General features: G+C 38.2%; 1 protein-coding gene across 1 annotated transcript; it reads left to right on the top strand.

Moving 5' to 3' along the window:
• The first annotated feature begins 155 nt into the window (after positions 1–155).
• Positions 156–19,666, top strand: LOC134211858 (protein yellow). Its single transcript, XM_062689181.1, has 4 exons — positions 156–624; positions 13,382–13,506; positions 18,600–18,847; positions 18,907–19,666. The coding sequence occupies exons 1-4, from the start codon at positions 383–385 to the stop codon at positions 19,579–19,581; spliced, it is 1,290 nt and encodes a 429-aa protein (XP_062545165.1). The 5' UTR covers positions 156–382; the 3' UTR covers positions 19,582–19,666.
• Positions 19,667–20,295: the final 629 nt, after the last annotated feature.

The following is a 20,295-nucleotide window of genomic DNA, read 5'->3' as shown; positions in this document are numbered from 1 at the left end:
ACCTAGTTCCAACCTGGGCGAATAGAAAAACACTTTGACAGCACTTAGGTTGGAACTGGTTCCAACCTAGGTTGGAACTTTTTAAAAACGAATTCGACAATAGAAAAGCTCCGACATGCCGATCACGACTGGTAAACAAAACCAAGCCACGACCGAAGAGCGCAGATCAAAAGCGTTCGATCTTTCGCTGCGATCGTTTCGGTGGGACGTTGGTGTATCTCGGTGCTTGGGAAAAATTATCTGAAATCGTGTACTGTGCCCGTGGTGAATGGATAGTGAACTTGATTTGAATTAGCGGCTAGAACGGCTTCAGTTGATTGGGGAGTACTTTTGCAAAAATAAAGCATTAAACCAGAATAGGCGAAAGGTGAAGTGCACCACGATGAGGTCAAACATAGATTCGATCGTTGCGTTTAGTTTGCTTGCAGCAGCATTTATTGCGATAGTGGCCACGGTCGATGCGGTTAAGTTGAAAGAAAAGTTCAAATGGCGTGAAGTGGAGTACGATTGGCCCTCACAGGAAGCGAAACAGGAAGCAATAAGCTCTGGAAAGTACGTCGCTCCGAACAATCTACCGCTTGGGTTGGAGCGATGGCGAGACAAGTTATTCATCACGGTACCAAGGTAAGAAAAGGGCTTTTTGACCTATTTCAAAATATGATCCAATCTTTGAAAAAATACAAAAATATACTTTGCAAATATTTAATTGTGTGATTTAAATATTTACTGTTTAAATTAAGACCTACTTAGAAAAGATGCGGACAATTCTACGATCAAATCGATCCGATCGATTCTGTACGTAGGTACAATAGCTGGATGGCGTGCTTCATCCCAACCAAAAACTACTTTTACTCTCCATATTTTTTTTTGTTTTCTGACGAAATCACTCCCGGTTTTCGTAATAAAGTAAAGATTGTCAATGGCACTAATGCTCGGCATTGAATGATAACAGCGACACCTTGAGATAAAAGAGTGGATAAGATTCATTTTCACATATACTCTAGTTGATATAAACTTCATACTCGTTGAGCACCAACCAAAGCATCACGGATCTGGTTGAAATTTTTACACTAGATTCTGGGAGCGAAACACTTTACTTAAATATATACTTTTATTTTGTTCATATTAGTGATCCCCTTCACTGAGGATTTTCTAAAGTAGACATGGTAAATCATGGTTTACAGTCGCTACATCTTACTACATTTTTAGAATGCACGTTTCAAGATAAATACATCAAAAAGCAAAATATAACATCTTGGCATATATAGATTCTGCAAAGTTTTGGTACACAAAAAAAATTCTTGGCTTTTTGTACTGTATTGAAATAATGTAAAATTGTGAGATTTTAGTACAATGATTGTATAAAAATCATCCAAATTTGTGTAATGCCAAAATTTCTCTCAACTCTATTAAAATTTGCCATCCGCTGGTTGGGTGCATCAGCTATTTACTCTTACCAGTTAGGCATATCAATGAATAAAAGATTATTCTCTTCTATAAACTGACAATCATGAGTAACGCAGATTATTTCAATTCAAAAATCATTCTGCATGTGATGTGCGATTGTTTGAAATTCATCGAAAAGCTATGCGATGCATATGAAATCGTCAACATCCGTTGGCGTCCGTTCAGACATTACGCTACGTAAAAAATAATACCCTCCTCCTTTAACTTCTACGTAATATTCTCGAATAAAATGTTTAAAAATTGTGGAGATCAAAAGCCACTCCCTCGAAAGCGTTTCGTATTTGATGGAAATTCCTTTGTCTCCTTTGCAAACCCCATTTCACGCTGAAGTGATACACTGAAATCGACATTAACATAGGTACCGATACGCGACGTGCAGATTCGTGCCTTTTGTTACTATTCTGCTCATTCCACTCTTCATCTGATCGTAGGGAAGTGGAGGCCAAGCGGACCGTCACTAACTATAAAAATGTGATACTCATCCCGTAATTAGCTTTCATTCACCACATGAGTACAACCAATGATTTTTTTAATAAACGAGAATCCAGTTGTCCCTGAACAGTTTATCCAGAATGACATCATATTGTGACTTGAAAGAAAGCAAAACTGAACAAACAATACCATTCGTGTGACCAACGCACCATACTACTGGGCGATCGCAACCTTTTCAACTAGTTTTATTTCATCTGAAAAACTACATTATAGCAAGGGTTTGTTCACAAATTGCGTAACGCGTTTGGGAAGACGGGAGAGTTCCAACTTGCGTTATATTTTGTTACTCTGATAGGTAAGGGAGGGGTGGGTACTATCAAATGTTATGCATAACGCGAATGAAAATTTATTTTCAATTTTTTGCCTTTCTCGTACAACAAAGTTGTACCGAAAGGCTATCATTTCACTTCGAAAACAAACTTTCTATTGAAGGCCGGGAGACCCATAGTGTTATATACCAATCGACTCAGCTCAACAAACTGAGAACATGTCTGTCTGTCCGTGTGTATGTATGTATGTATGTGTGTGCACAAAAGCTAAGAAAAACATTAGACAACTTTTTATATAGTAATCCTTAACCAATTTTCTCACAACAAGTCTTATTCGACAGAGGGCAAAGCCTTGTTGATCAATATAGAATTTGATAAAGATCGATTGTTGCGTTTAAAAGTTATAAAGAAAATGGTGCATCAAACCGAGCCATATAAGTGCCATATAAGGTTGGTGTCTTGGCTAAATACGAGAAAGGCAGTATCACTACTCGGTGAATTAGGTTGGGTTTTTAACTAAATGATTGAAGTAATTGCTGACATGCCTCGATCAAGACGATGAATCCGAAAATACCTCCTAACTGCCCTTCCACGCATAAGTGTCTCATATTAGTCTTAGTAGATTGTGACTTTTTATCTAAAAGTAGTCCATTTTGATGAAATTTTTTTAATCCTTCAAGATACCGAACTCTGTCTACCAATATGATGGTTTTGGGACGACACTTTTTGGAATAGTATTTTGTTATTAGATCTCAAACCAAGCCAAAGGTAGTTTGTTGTGAAAATGATATTCTGTTACATGTCGCCTTCATTGCGCTTTCGTTGTTTGTAATTTTTCTCGGATTTGTTTACATACGTTAAATTCGTTAAACATGCATTATCTATATATAACCCAAGTAACCAAAAGCTCCTTTAAGAGTACGTTTTTCGCTTAATCAGCTTCACTGACCTGCTTCATTCAGCTTCACTGAGCTGCTTAAGCGAAAAACGTACTCTTAAAGGAACTTTTGGTTACTTGGGAAACCACTTAATACGATGACCAACTCGAACACTTAACTTTTCATATAGTTACTTAACATATAGTAATGCAATGGAGCCGAAGACGTTATAGATGTAACTCGTTTGGTACCACCCTGGAGAGATGTTTTCTCGCTTGATTACCGTAATGTGCCCTAATTTCGAACGCGCCCTAACTTCGCGCATCATAAAATCTTTTTTTTTTTCAGTTTTTAGGTACCAGTCAAAATTGAAAAATTGGGAGGATTACAAAATATTATTGTTGTTGAATGTTTTCAGCGAAAAAAAAAATGGAAAAACGAATTTGGTTTAGTACACCAAATAAAATTATTTCAATTTGGTCCTCCCATCGAGCGCCATTTTTGCTTGTGCTTAGCACACAGGCGAAGAACATGACCTAAGTAAACAAATGATTTTACTGTATAAAAGTGGCTACTTTTTGGGAATATTTGTATTAATTATGCTCTGTAGGATATGCCAAATCTAACCAAGTTCCAAATATAGGGGCATCCATTCCGACTAAATAATGGGTACTGACGGTTGTCTGATATCGTTATCTGCGTATTTTTAACAATGGATGCATGCTTCTATTGGTCAATTGATTATATTTCATCAAACCGATAACTATATTCAATTCTAAACATGAGCGAAATTAGGACCACTTTTGCGCGAAATTAGGGATCATCCTATTTTCATGCGCGAAGTAAGGAACATACAATGGTCTCAGATTTAAACCGCATCTTTTTTTTACATTGCAGCAAAATTTGCAAGTAACATTTTTTTGAGGACCCAGAATCATTCTACTACGTGATGCAGTAACAAATGTTCCCAAATGAGCACTACATGTTTTTTATGAACGTTTCAACTTTGTCAGATCTTAAGTGCGTGAAATTAGGGTACTTCACGGTATGTCTCCTTCAAAGTTATCGTGGATGCACAGTATCGCAAAAACGCATTAATTACATCGAACTGGCCAACTGGTGTGAGATGCCAAGAATTTAGAAACCACGCTAAATCTGGTTGGATGCCCTTAAATTGAACAATTTAATTTATGTTTTAATAGTTCGTAATGCCCATATTCTATGTTGTGTATTTTCGAATTTGTTGCAGTATTTGTTACTAATGTATTTCTATTATTGAACAATGTTGTGTTTATTGCTTTATCATAAATTGTATTGCTTTGTCATAAATTTTAATTGCTTTGCTGTGAATGGTTCATAACTGCCGTAATCTGAAAAAGTGACGTTTTATGCATTTTCCAAAAATGGTGTTAACGAGTATTACTCATCGAACTCTTTAACAGAAAAATGAAAAACATGCATGTTGTAAAATGGCGCATATGTCACTTTTTCAGATTACGGCAGACAACAAGTAGTCTGTACGACGCATTCGAAGACGGTACAAATAAATAAATAAAAATAAGGCAACCTCGAGAGTCTTAATTCTAAGTAATTTATTCCAATCCATTTGAATCGATGTTGTATCATTTCATTTCTTTATAAATTGGTTGTGCAGATGGCAGTCTGTTGTCATAGTTAAATACCAGTTAGATCAAGGGCTATATCTAAATTATACTTTTTAGTACGCTACGCTCAAGGCTCAAGTTCAGTCAAACAGTTTGTTGCAACTAAGGAATCACGAACGAACTCTCAATGGATATAATAACAGCAAGAAATTTTGAACCGCAGGTAATGACCATTGAAAGGTGATATTTGGATTTCTATGCCGCCGCAACCATTGAAAGGTGATCTGATCCTTTCTCACAGAAAGAAAGGTCGAACAATCCACAGGGATTTTCTGTTTGGCAGGATGGTCAAAATGTGGCATTCCCAAACTAGACCTCAGTCCTTCAGTAGAAAGTTAATATACCACCGGAGGACAGCGCGCAAAAAAAAGATTACTGCCAGACACTAGAGGATGCAGATGAACTATATTTCCACCACCTTTAAAAAAGGAGCCATACGAAGCGGCAGGAACCACAGGATTCCAGTCCTTAGGGAGAAACTGAAACCATCGGGACCCTATCATTGCAATTTTTGTCTATTTTATTAGTGTTTTTGTGTTTTTTTTTTCCTGCCAAATTTTATCCTAACAATCATTTTAATGTGATAATTTTAACTCAAAATAACTGGCAAAGCCCTTGGTTGACTCGCAAGGCGGCTTCTCTGGTCCGGCCTTCATCTTAATTTAAATTACTTAATCCTTCTATTTCCTTTCCTCATTGGTATTGAATCTAAGATTATAAATTTAAAAACACCTAAATAAAGACAGCTTAGATCATCTGTCAGTTCCATCCCGGCAGTTGCAGGTGTGAATATTACTGCGTTGATCCGACTTTATCGTCGACTCTCTATGCAGCGCAAGTAATCATAATTGTAATTCCGCAATTAGCGGCACAAAAGTTCTAAGAATAAAATAAATAGTACTCGGCATTTCGCCAATCCATAAATGCAATATGATCGATCTAACAATTTGACAGACTTTCCATGTGCCCACATCCATATGACTATGTTCAATTCAATTCAACTAAATTCAATTAATTATCTTAAAGATAAATCATCTAGCTCAAACCTTTGTAGGGGTATGTGGCGGGACCATCATCATCATCACAAAAGGCGCTCTAAAAAGACTTCACAAGGGCCCTAGGAATCCGCGCCACGGCTTCTCTTTTTTTGATTGATCTGATCTGATTCTGATTCATATAGGGGGCATGACGGCTTTGGCAGGTTTTGTTCTATTATTGGCAGGGGGGTTTGGCATACATACATATACATATTTTTCCAAAATAATCGATCAGTTAAAAGCAGCGTTGAATCGTGAGGGATATATCTCTTGTTGGAACTAATGAAACCCCACCCCCCCAATTGCTTTATTTTTTGGGTTATTCGCAAAATTGGCCAAATTAGGAACACGGCCAAAACCGGTACAGTTCCCCTAGTGTTAGTATAATAACTTAAAATTAGATACAAACAATTCCGAACTAAAGGAAAAGTTAAAGCTGACACTACTGGTGACGACCGTAGGAAAACTGAATACGATTCATAATACCCCAGATTCCCTGCTGTGGTCGCATCTGCTCTTGCATTTTAATTTATGTAATGAATTGATTGTTGCACTACATTGTCAAGGAGAAACTGTTCAGTATTAGTGGTGAATTCGGAATTAGAGGTGCCTTGTACGTTATCATTTGCCAATCAAGGTCAGACTAGTTCAATTTCCATAGTCATGTTCTGAATAACGATTTTCCGAAGAAAAAAAAAACTGATCCATTCAAGAGAAACTAATCTAAAGCTTCAGTTTTTACCATACTTTTCTGGGCAACTAGGGTAACGGTACCAATAGTGGAGGTATTAGTAGATCCTCAAATGAAAATATTTTTTTAAAATTGATAATTATGGGAAATTTACTGCTTTATTATCTTAGTCTATAGATAAACTAATAAATTTGCTAACATAAATGAGATAGATGTCATTTAACATCAACAATTACCAAATATTGCTTGCACCACTATGGGTACACTGTTCCTTTAGTGGCAGTAATAATTAATTCTGGTTCCTATAGTGGTGCTATCCATTGGTTTCTTATGAGACTCGCCACTATTGGTGCAGTTGCACCACTATAGGTGCAAGGGAGTCAATTTTGTTAAGGAAAATCATTGTTTTCAATAGTTTTGCAAGCGAAATCTTAAGGTAAGTTGCATTTAACAGGATATTTAAAGCACGACGCATCAACCGAAACCATCGTAAAGCCTATAAATATGCTAAATCTCATTAAAACCCCACTACCTCCACTATTGGTGCTACCTCCACTAAGGGTACGGTTACCCTAATCTGTTTATCTCTTAGCCTAAAACATATGTACGAGAGACCTGGATAATCAGATGTCATCACGTTTATTGCATCACAATGTAAAGTAGAGAAAAAACAAACACTGACAATTCGACTCAAAACACCTACTTGCAAAAAAAAAACTATAATCAGTTTCAATGACCAACAATTTCCATTAACACCTATTATGTTCTCATGATGCCACTTTGAGTATGAATTGAATATGCACCAAGCGGGTCATTTGAAGCGACAACAATAGATCTAGGTGTATATCAGTTCTGGCATCGAACAGCTTAGGAAAACCGATTATGCTTATTGGCTGAATCGAAGCCTGACCCACAAAGCGGGTACGTTGTGCAAATGTGAGCCGTTTTCATCTATACGGTTGTGCCGATCGCTTCAATTGTCTAACTTGCCTCCCCTATCCATCAATCCATGTCTAATTATAATCTACTCGTTTCGCGCAATAAATTAATCATCTCCGTGCACAGCTTAATTGCCGTGATGTTTTGTATCGTTCGCACATTTTCTGAATGGCAAAACCAAAACCGAACAGAGAACCGAACAAACACGAGCATGATTTGTGGATATTTGTCTTCCATGGAAAAGGGAATCCAAATGATCACAAGTTTCCTGCTGAAAATAAAACCGATACCCTATCTGCCCATTAATTCATAAAAGTACAATATTTGTTTGATTCTCTATCTAAATAGGACTGTTAGGCATTTATGAGCAATTATGTAAAATATGTCTAAGCGAGCTGTTCGAGGTGATGGCACTAGCATACAAAAATCGTGTGAAATACCTAGAAATACAAAACGAATTGTCACTGCTTGAACAACTTAGAGTTCCTAATCAAAGGACTTACATAATAATGCTGTCCAATGAGCAGCTCGAAGTAGCTTGAAGTTGTTCCCGTCCTGCTCGTTCTTTTTTGTCAACAAATGGGCATGAGCAGGACAGGGAGAAACTTCGAGCTACTTCAAGCTCTCATTGGACAGCACTAATGTTCTTAAGGTTCAAGCAGGCATTGAAAGCGTGAGTGAAGCGGACGAGCATTGATCTATTTCAATCATAGCATCCTATGCCAGTGAGTGAACAACCTTGCTCAGGTGAATACCGAACAACGATTATGAGCGATAGTTGCTGCGTAAACAACGAGCAATAGAGTTTGCCAAGTCAAACTTGGTATGGTATCCAGGAAAGTTACGACTGGAGCATTTGTGTTACGCTTGCTCTACTAGAATAAAACCAAAACACATCAGGTAGGGTTTCTTACCCCATTCCCGGCCTAACATGCGTACGACTGCATTATTTAATTGATATTTATGACAGGAAGCAACTTTTTCTGAAATTTGTAGGCTGGATAATACTGCATTGGGGTTCACTTCTGCTTAAAAAATAGCTATTCGTGCTAAATATCGTTCAAAGAAGCTTTTATTTGATTTAAATGAACGAGGTGCAGCACTCATTTCAGTCATAGCGATTCCCAATCCGGCATACAAAAAACCAATTCCCGGCCTAAGAAAAATTTCACTCAATCTCTCAACATTTTACTCTCATTCTCTCTCGGGACGGTAGAAAATGCGATGTAAACAAAAATATGCACGTTCCACGACAACAAGATGCCAGATGGTATTATTCATAATCATTTTTATTTGGTTGAGAAGATATATAAACTCATCCAAATTTCTTCCAAATACTTTAAAACAATATTTATTTCACCTTTTAAAATCGAGAGAACTATAAATAACATGATAACGTCAACATATCAGACAATTTTCCTATTAACGATGAATGATCATTTTTTTAATCCTGGCCTTTTGGCAGCACGGTGCGGCTAGAAGTTCTTGCGCCGAGGTGAATTTTTGTTCGGTTTTTGAATACATTTTAAAATGTATTCTAGTATGTTTAAATAAGTTCTAGTGAAACGAAAAAATAAGAATAATTGAAGTGCGGGTGTCGGGCGGTGGGCCGGCGGTGGGCCGGGCACGTAGCCAGAATGTCGGACAATAACCCGGTGAAAATGGTTCTCGACAACGATCCGACGGGCACAAGAAGGCGAGGTGCGCAGCGGGCAAGGTGGATCGATCAGGTGGAAGATGACTTGCGGACCCTCCGTAGACTGCGTGGCTGGCGACGTGTTGCCATGGACCGAGCCGAATGGAGAAGACTCTTACATACTGCACAGGCCACTTCGGCCTTAGTCTGAATAAATAATAATAATGAAGTGCGGGTGTTTAGAATTATGGTGTGGTGATTAACAGCTTCATGCAATGGTTGTATCGAGCACTGTGACGATTTTCAGGTAGGTGTTTATTCGATAATACCATTTTGTAAAAGTGGAAAGAATCACTCCGGCTCAGTGGTGTGGCATCGGAGAGTGAAATTTTTAATTCTACATTTTTATTTTCTACAATTGAATCAATTAGGAGTAAAACAAGTGATAGAAAAATATTGAGTATTGTGAAAAATAAATGGGAGACTTTTTAAAAATTATCAACCATAAACCTACGGCTTCCAAACAGTTTAAATCATTAGTTTTCTGTGCAGTGAGCCGGGAACCGGGTCCATAGGCTCAAGTAGTGATTTACCCTATTCTGCTTTATTCACTCTGATTTCAAGTTGCTGGGAAGGAGTAGAGAAAGTATCAAAGCCTCCCATGCAGCGTAACAGAGTTCCATTCTCATAGCGGGCTTAATTTTACTAATGTCTGAAAAGATTTTTCTAGCAGCAACACTCATTGTTAGGTTACCAAGTGATTTGCCTCGCTCAGTTGTCCCCCAGTGATGAGCGATGAAGATCTTTAAACGTTGAATCAACGAACGCCAAATTTCAACGATCTAGAAAGCATCAGCGATTAGTCCGCAGTAGAGCATCAAGTTGGCATGAATTTAGTCGATTTTTACTCATGATCTGATGTTTTTCAATGCCTGGGTTCAAGCGAGTACATTTGTACATTTTCAAATATTCTCCAAAAACAGTCCAAAAAAAACATACTAAGTGACAAAACGAATTTAGTAATATCAAAATAATCAAACTTTAATTAGCAATAAGACTGATCACAATAAAAGCTTTGATGGTAAACAGTAATTGGCACCTCAGCCGTGTTGTAAATCCGTGGCTACAAAGCAAGACCATGACCATGTTCGCCTAGAACTGCTATTTTAGTCGATAAAATATTAAATTGTTCACTTGTCATAAGACGAGTTTGTACCATCCCATTTAATTTCACCACTTGATTTTACCTTGACAGATACGTATTTATACCTCAACAGTAAGGTCTTCAGTGTCTCGTATTTAACTCGACTGAAGACCACTAACGACCTTACTGTTGAGGTCGAAATACGTATCTGTCAAGATACAATCAAGTGGTGGAATCAAATGGGATGATTCAAACTCGTCTTATGACAAGTGAAGACATTCCACTTAAAAGCTCAAAATAATTTTCTTAATTAAATTGTTACCCCATTTCCATTTTTTTAATAAGACATGACTATGATCAGGGTTGAGGTGCCAGCCAACGGATGATGGTCCTGGGGCGCCACCTCCTGAGGTCGAATCATTTGTCCAATACGGCAGAGAGAATAACAAGTCATCTATCATTGGCTGCGATGCTAACGCGCATCATCGCATCATCAACTCAATTTAGAAACGCTAGAAAAACAAACTGGGAACAATTTGAGAAATACTCAATTTCAGATCCATTTACAGAAGGCGGAAAGATTGATTTGGTTCAAGAACTGGAATGTTTTTCTCAAAAGATAAATGATAAGATTTTAAATACTTCCAATAACAGTTGTCCTATGAACAGGGTTTGCAGAAATCGCTCTCAATAGATAACGAACAACGATAAAAGAGAGGCAAAAACTGTTCCAAATCATAACAAGCCATGATAACAAATTTATCAATCTTGTATACAAGTGCGAAAAAAACAGAATCAGATAGGCAGCCCCCACAGAAAAAAAGGTGATTTTCGCTCATTTCGTGTTGTTTACTGCTCAGCTGTGTAGAATAAGTTGAAATGCATCATCAGAGTCAGTGCTCCCCGCATTTGGAGCTTTCTAAAACAAATGTTTCATGGGGTATAGGGCACCATGCTTGTAAAAATAGAAATCTTTTCGGAGCTGGGAAGTTCGTCTATCACAACAAAAGGTTGCCCTTAAGGAGGAGTCCTCTCGCCACTGATGTGGTCCTTAGTTGTAGACGATTTTTTAAAAAGCTTAGAGAAAAAAGGTTTCGATGTTGTAGGATTTGCTGATGATATTGTCTTCATACTGAGGGCGGAATTCGACAATGTTATTCCTGAAATAATGCAATGGGCTCTAAAATTTATCCATTTATAGTGTATTCAGGAAGATCTTAGCATCAATCCATCAAAAATTGTAATTGTACCATTCACTAGGAAAAGGAAACTTTATCTAAAAGCTCTTAAACTTGGACTTTGGAGGACTAGAAATTTAGCTTAGTGAACAGGTCAAATACCTGGGAGTCACTCTGGATTCCAAACTGGACTGGAATGCTCATATTGAGTGTGCGATCGGAAGGGCAATCAGAGCCTTCTGGATATGCTCTAAAACATTTGGAAGACAATGGGGCTTCAGATTAAAAATGATTAATTGGATCTATACTTCTATTATTCGTCCAAAACTGACATATGATGCTCTTGTATGGTGGCCAAAACCAAAAGTGGCTACTGTACAGAACAAGCTGACAAAACTGCAAAGGTTAGTGTCCAATGCTAAAACGGCAGCGATGCGTAGCACCCCTTCAAAATCGTTAGATGCTATTCTAAATCTGCTACCATTGCATGAATTCGTGCAGTTGGAAGTGGAAAAGAATATACAAAAACTTAAACGATTGAAGTTATTCAAGTCAGCTTAGCTTAGCTTACCTTGATTGACTGTACTCATCGTAGTTGCTAGTCGTTATTGGCCGAGAAACAACAAAATAATGACAACAACAACAAATAATGCACAACTCACCAATTGAATAGTTTCCTCGGGACTAGAAAGCTATTCTCACTGTACATGCTTCGGAGTGTCTATAATTCTAGACCAATAACGATGTCTGCCACGTCCTCACAGTCAATTATGATAAGGGGAGGAAAATACAAGAGACCGAAGAATCCTCTGCATCTCCATGAGCGCACTGGAAAGGAATAGTATGTTAATTAGGAAGGACATCTTCTGGAAAACGCCTTGGTAAGCGACTAATTATTTCTTTTATACGACGCCATATTCATGATGATACAAAGACGGAAAAGCAACGCGTGTCTAACGTATTTTTTCTTAAGACTGATTCGATATCTTAATTACTTCGCGACGACTAAAACACTCACTGCACAACGCTTGCTCGATGGCTACTGCAAACTATTCAAGATCGCGCTTTTTTCGACTGGAGTGAAGCGCATGAGCCACCGAACACAACATAGATAATTTAGGGTGCCAATGGAATGTATGGGATAAATGTGACCATCGAATTTCAACAACGGGTTGTGCTCAAAAGTTTCATCTCCCTTTCAATTAATAACTGTGAGAATGCTAATAAAACTCTAATTTAAAAAGCAGTTGGAATGTAGAGCCATTGAGAAAAAAAGAGAAAAATACAACAAAGATTAAGATAAAACAAAAAAATAGCTTTATCTCACGAGTTAGTACTTGGACATAGTCTAGCCATAGTCTAGCCTATTCAGTTTACAAACATTTACTAGATATTTTACGTAATATCATATGAAATGAAAATAAGATTTGTGAACCTCGGTATCAAGATACTTTTTATCATGTCATTAAGCTCGTAACCTGAATGAGATATAATAAGGGTAAAATTAAACTCCCATAAACGCACCGGAATGTTTGTCACATCTTAATAATTATTCGATGTTGTAGGATTATTATTCATTATTATTGCTGAAACTTTCAGCCACACACATGCTCATCTACAAAAAAGTGTTAAGTCATTAAAGCATGGTGATCCACCAAATAATTCCGTTTGACATGGAATTCCAGAGTCTCCCGAAAAAATAACAAGTCGAGCTACTCGGCCATACCAACAAATGAAAAAAAAAACCTGTTGCACAGCGATATCGTTAAAACCAGATACCGCTTTGTTTAGTTCAGGGAAGTATAACGTGATTGCAATAAACCTAGTTGGTAAATTGAGTGTTGGGAGAATTCCCCGGGATTAATTCTAATTTAAAACGCTTTTGTCAGGCATGAATCAAGAAGAACTTGATTCTCACAAAACCTGTTTGATTCGTTGAATAACCGCACTAATTACTTATTATTCTCGACTCGATCTCTTTACCAGATGGAAATCCGGAGTTGCGGCTTCATTGACCTTTGTCAATATCTCGGACGGCTCGTCACCTTTACTGCGTCCGTATCCAAACTGGGAGGCTAACCAATTACCGCAGCCGAACGATGACGGGAAAAGTAAGTATATTTGAATTACCTCATTGTTCGAGTGCTTATTCATAGCTCAATGCAGGACACTACATACGAAATCAGGCGCCAAAAATGAAGTGTAGGGCTTTAGTTTTTTTCTATTATTGTTAGAATGTATTGTTATGGTAATAATTTTACTATGGAACTTAGAAGAAACAATTAGGTCGAATTTATGATATAACAAAACGGAACAAAGTCATAATTTTTCTTACAGGACAAAAGTATTCACTCATAAACAAACTCCATGAAATTTAAATTTATTTTCACTGAAACAAATATTTTTGTTCTTCAGTTCAAAGCTAACAATGTGTTTGTATCAATGATGCACAAACACTATAATTATTAGTTTAAATGATTTGTTTATCGGCTTTATCGGTCAGTTCTACTCAAAGTATGTAGGAGTAGATAATCGAAAGATAATTGAAAATACTGGTCGACAGTAAATTTGTATTTGCTATGCTCATATGTTGCATTTGTAGTTTTCGACCAGTAAAATCGACTGGTTTTGTTATTTGGTTGTGAAAATCAGAAATTATTTGATCACAAAATAGGAAGGGGATCATTACTTTAACAGCGTTGAAGTCACTTGGATGTTTACATGATTGCATATTAAGATAAGTTAAAATATTATGTTGTTACGATAATCTAAGTTATTACGGTATCTAAATGTCCCCAAGAGTGTTTTTCAAGCAAAAATGAGCCTTCCAAAGAAAACGATAGGTAGGGGTTTTGAAAACTGTTCAGCAGCATATAAGCATAAAACATATGGAGACGCATGGTACTTTTGTGTGATGATTCATCTAGTGAATAAATTTTTTAGGCAAATTTCATCTTATCCGTTTTAATAGATAAATAAACAAGAATGCAAGCAACTTGTATTATGGGAAACCTGAATTACATGTTGGAAAGTACATGTTCTTGGTTAACATGTCGAATACGGCGATCAAGAAATCATTAGAATCATGATTTCAAACAGCAGGTTCCTGGGCGTCTTTTATGCGATTTTCAAGCTATTAAGTTATCAATCCAGATACGTTGACGGCCGCTCGACAACGGACCAGATCTTTACTGTACGGCAAATCCTTCAAAAATGCCGTGAATACTAGATCCCAGCGCACCATCTGTTCTTCGATTTCAAGGCGACATACGACAGTATAGATCGCGTAGAGCTATGGAAAATTAAGGACGAGAACAGCTTCCCTGGGAAGCTTACCAAACTGATCAAAGCAAAGATGGATAGTGTGCAAAACTGTGTGAAGATTTCGTGAGAACACACCAGTTCGTTCGAATTGCGATGGGGACTAAGACAAGGTGATGGTCTTTCGTGCCTGTTGTTCAACATTGCGCTAGAAGTTGTCATGCGGAGAGCCGGGTGTAACAGCCGGGGTACGATTTTCAACAGATCCAGCCAATTTATTTGTTTCGCGGATGACATGGATATTGTCGGCCGAACATTTGCAAAGATGGCAGAACTGTACACCCGCCTGAAACGTGAAGCAACAAAAGTTGGACTGGTGGTTTGAGCTTTTTAGTGGAATGTCTTCACTTGAGTAATTCTCGCTGAAACCGGGCCACTATTTGCACGAGGTTCTTAAAAATACCTAAATTTATATTCTTTCGAAAGCTTTCGGCGAGTATATTAAGGATCCTAGTTAAATTCTTCAGAAAAATGAACCCATCGTTAGTTATACACAAAATAATTTTAATGGACCCCTCGATTTTTGTCAATTCTTGACTTACCAAAACTGTCATAACTCCAACAATTCTCAACCGGAAATAGAGATCAGCATATCGTTGGAAAGAGGAAAAGTGCATCCTCAATTTGCAATAATAAAAATAAAAGCAGCCATATTGAATTTGGCCGCCATCTTGGATTTCTTTTTAAAAACCATTTTTCCGCTAGGTTCGCAACCACCGATTTTTAATATTAATACATCGATGGAAAGCTTAGTTTATATTGTGCATTGTGTCCGAAAATCTCAGGTGTATGTTTTTTCTATCAAAAGTTATGTACGATTTATATTTATATATATTTATACTTTTTATTAACTTATGAATGTTATTAGATTTTTGATATGGGAACATTCATTAAGTGGCATAAGTATTTTCGAATGTTTTTTTGACATAACACAATGGCGTAGCCACGGGGGTGGTTTTGGACATAAACCCCCCAGAGACAATTTTTTTAGAAGAAATTTTTTTTTCGAAAACAAAAATGTTCGGGAAACACCCCCCCCCCCCCTCAGACCAATTTTCTGGCTACGCCACTGCCATAACATATAAGGTTTTTTTTTACGTGAGGGCTATTGGCGATTAAAGGTTGCATGATGAAGAAGAAGAAGTCGAAGGATGACATTTGAACAAAAAATGCACGGGAAATTTTTGAAAAATTCTTCTCGAAAATTCTAGAAGCAATTCAATTAAATACGGAAATCAGTGCAGGGGTTCGACTTTTCTTATGCTGAAATAAAAAATTGCGTTTACCATGCAATAGAATGAAAGTCTCACCTCGTACTGCTACGTACCTGATTGGCTTCAGCGTCAATACACCTATGCCTGTCGTACTGTAGAACTCCATAATCGTCGGTCTTGGGCAATGTTCCTCCAGTTTCCGCGAACGTTCAGGGTCCCCAGGTCCGATTCCACCGCGTGCAGCCAGCGTGTTCGTGACCTTCCACGAATTCGCCGGCCCCTATCTCGTTCTCTGTTGATTATTGTTTTCGCTATTCTTTCTTCCGGCATTCGCACTAAGTGACCAGCCCACTGAAGTCTGCCGTATTTTATACGATTCACAATATTTTCTTTTTTGCATACTTGATACAGCTCATGATTCATGCGTCTGCGCCACACCATTTTCTAATTTCCCTACGAGTATTGAACGCAGTACTTTTCGCTCGAAAACCTCGAAGGCTATTCGGCCCGCCTCTTTTAACGTCAATGCTTCATGTACATAAAGCTATACAGTGGAAATAATAGAATCTATCTCTCTAAAGTGCTATTTTAACCTCGCTCTGTTGTTTACACTGCATGGAGAAACACGTTTACTCATTAATGGGTACTTTTTCTTTGCTATCTCTTTCCTTCTGCTGAAAAATTGACCCATTTCGGGAGAATAAAGGGAATTACTCATTTAAATGAGTAAATCCACTTATTCTCCCAAAATGGGTAATTTTTTTCAGCGGGGAGTAAGAGATAGCAGAGAAAAAGTACCCATTAATGAGTGAACGATTTTTACCGGGTGGGTTCGGCCATCCAAGAACCAACAAACATTTGGCCACCTAAGGAAAATTTGAATGCACTGAACCGTTAAGGCTCCCCCAAACCTAAGCGATATCATCGCCGCGACGGCGACAACTAATCGCCGCGATTCTATCGTTGGGTCGCTGCAGGGAATGTTCTATTTATGCTTCCATACTAACAGCGACAGAATCGCTGTCGCCAAGCGATAGAATCTTTAGAAGAAACCTTTATACGAACAATTAAAATCTCAGAATGTTAACCGTATAATAGAGTTTGCGAAGGAAATACAAAGAGTTTTGACTACATGATTAGTTTTAAGCCACAGGGCTTCAAAAATAGTCCCTTCGCAAAACCCCACACTCGCCGCAACGGCTTTGCGCAAATTCATTTTTTTTTTCTGGCGGCAACGCCGACGGCAAGACCAAAATAAAGAAAAACTTCCCTCATCGCTTTGATCTACCACGGTGACGTTGCGATCACGCTGATGTCATCGGCGTAGGCAACGAGCAGATCATTCATACCTGTGAATGAATATAGATTACGAATAGATGCGTGGCCAACGGGTCGCCTTGCCGCACCGAACGATCGTGAGAGGTGCCCTTTGATCAGTGTTGTAAAATGTCATTTGCATTCGTTTATATATTTTGCCTAGAACTTTTTTCAGTAGTTAGCTATCAACTATCAAGTATGACGAACTTATAGCGCTTAAATGTGGCTACAACTTTGTCTAACAAGACAAACTGTTAATATGTTAATATCTGGGGCGTGGAAGGCAAAATATCATTCAAATAGATTCAAATGACACGTGACATTTTGAAGAGATTTCATTCTCTAGCTTCAGACGTTATATTTTGAGCAATGTACCTTTGGACAAAAATATAACACTACTCAAGCGTTATGCGTACACCTAAAATTATGAAGTAAATTTGGCTTCTGAGGAAACTTATGAACAAATTAGTCAAATGACATGCAGATGACATTTTACAAGACTGCCTTTGATGACCAGCTGGGATTTGAACCGACTGGCTATGTTCGAGAGAAGAGAGATGAGATCCTCATTGAACCCGAACGACCTCATAGATGCGAATAGGTACGAGTGCCGCAATGAGCTACACTTTACTAAGGTGGCGCAGATCAGCGCTGCGTGCCACTAGTTCTCTATTTTACTCTCTTACCACTGATCTTATGCAACGCAAATAGTGACGTCACTATTTGCGTTGCATAAGAACAGCGGCAGAGTGAAAGAGATAACTAGTGGCACGCAGCGCTGATCTGGACCAGCTTAGTAAAGTCTAGCTCCTTGCGAGTGCCGCACCCGATCGAAGACATTCTCCAGATCGAAGCTGATGAGTTTACCGGTGCGACAGTGGTGACGGAGACTGGCGATTCGATATTTCAGAACGAGAGTGGCATGGAAAATGTTTCGCTCTGCGTTTGAACATTTCTGTCATCCACTTAGGATGCGGTGGGTCTGCATTTTGCGCTTCATCCTGTTTTTCAAGTTGCGAGAGAGCAAGTGCACTATTGATTATCAACCTTGATGAACGCGCACTGTTCACCTCTATGGCACTGTCCTATCAACATTTTTTCTTTCTTCAGGCCGAGTATCGTGTGGCAAAAACCATGCACCGTCAACGCTTTCTATATTTTATACAAATGTTATTATTTGGAAAAATGTTTTTATTTGCTCACGTTCGTTAAATTATCGATATATACAATTTTAAAATTAGCATAAAGCAATTATAACAGGCATAAGTTTCTCAGTATGTGCAGTTCAAGGAACTCATGCTGGCACATGTACTTCCTTTCTAACTGATACCCTTTCCTAATTACATTTACAGAAGCTGAAGACGGTGGCTCTCCTAATATGCTGAAGGACAACAATACCATTATTTCCACATTCCGGGTACGTGCTGATGAATGTGATCGTCTTTGGGTTATGGATACCGGTCTTGCCGACATTCTCGGAAACCCAACGCCATACGCAGCCCCATCACTCGCTATTTTCGACCTGTACTCCGATAAACTCATCCGTAGACACTATTTCCCTGAATCATTGCTGAAGGAAGACTCATTTTTCGCCAATGTGGTACGTACACTACTAATGATTTTAATAAGCTACAAAAATTTATTTTATTTCTATTTAAGATAATTGACGCCGAGCGGGGAGATTGTGATAATGCTCACGCCTATATGCCAGATTTGGGAGGCTATCAAGTATTGGTCTACTCATTCAAAGACGATAAATCATGGCGCGTGAAGCATAATTTCTTCCATTTTGACCCATTATCAGGAGATTACAATATCGGAGGTATCAACTTCCAATGGACTGATGGCGTATTTGGTATGGCTGTTGGTAAGCGGTTGCGTGACGGATCCCGACCAGTATTCTTCCACGCGTTTTCCAGCACTAAGGAGTTTATGGTGTCGAATCGAATCTTGCAAAATGAAACCTATTCGCAGAGCCCTGAGTCCTACTATGATTATAAACTGATGGGTGATCGTGGACCAAACTCGCAATCTTCAGCGGAGTTTTACGATGCGGAAACTGGCATCATATTCTACACGCAAGTGAACAAAGATGGAGTTGGATGCTGGAATACTGCAAAGCCATTAACTCCAGATACTCAAGGATTAGTTGATTCGGACAGTGACGCATTAGTGTTTCCAAACGATCTGAAGGTTGATACAGAAGGCAATCTGTGGGTGCTGTCTGACCGATTGCCAATGTTCATCTTCACATCTTTAGATCCTGCAGAGTACAACTATAGAATATTGACCGGTCACATAAAAGACATAATTAAGGGCACTCCATGCGAATAATGATTAAACAATATGCATTTCAGAGTAAAATAATTACAAATCAATGAAGAGAATTTCTTAATATAATTTGACATTTTAAATACAACGTACGAGTCTTTATCAATTCGAAAGATTGGCCAACCACTGTGCATAACTGAAGATCACTTCAAAACAGCTTTTTGAGTACATTGATTTTGATTCTAATAGTTCCCAAATCTGTTAGTCATTGTGCATTTTTCTCTAGACCAAATTTGCATACATAAACCTCTAGTGACTGGAATATATTCTCATATGACTCACGAGTCACGGTGCTCCCCTGACCGTTATTACCAAAAAAAACATTTGACACCAGGAATCATGAACCGAGATCTCGATAATGGCTAAACTATTTTACAGAGATGGCTGCCGAGAGCTCAGCTGTTGAGAAATCGGTAATCTGATAACCGAGCCCGGTGAAAAAAAATTAAGTGTATGGTACACTCTCGGATGTTTACAAAATTAGTTTTTCGCAAATAAATAAGCCCACGTTTTTATTTTGCCGTTGGGATAACCACGATAACCAATTTCGATTTGGGTGGTCGTGAAAATCAACATTTTTGAAAAAACCCAGATCAATCCACCTAGCGTTGGTGGTGCCTTTCTCGCGCATTAAAAAATAAGAAAAACACATAAAAGAGGTCGAAATAGCACTTTAGGGGGATAGATTTTACTTTTTCCATCAATTCATATGCATTT

This window comes from Armigeres subalbatus, chromosome 2 (assembly GCF_024139115.2).
Source record: "Armigeres subalbatus isolate Guangzhou_Male chromosome 2, GZ_Asu_2, whole genome shotgun sequence".
Lineage (NCBI taxonomy): Eukaryota > Metazoa > Arthropoda > Insecta > Diptera > Culicidae > Armigeres > Armigeres subalbatus.
The sequence above is the reverse complement of the archived record's forward strand: the minus strand, read 5'-3'. Positions and strand labels throughout refer to the sequence as shown.

What these genes read in the sequence shown, in the direction of transcription:
- LOC134211858 (XM_062689181.1), top strand. Translation starts at nt 383, where the DNA reads ATGAGGTCAAACATAGATTCGATCGTTGCGTTTAGTTTGCTTGCAGCA. An exon ending in TTATTCATCACGGTACCAAG is followed by an intron (nt 625 to 13,381) that starts GTAAGAAAAGGG and finishes TCTCTTTACCAG; the next exon opens with ATGGAAATCCGGAGTTGCGG. An exon ending in GCCGAACGATGACGGGAAAA is followed by an intron (nt 13,507 to 18,599) that starts GTAAGTATATTT and finishes TTACATTTACAG; the next exon opens with AAGCTGAAGACGGTGGCTCT.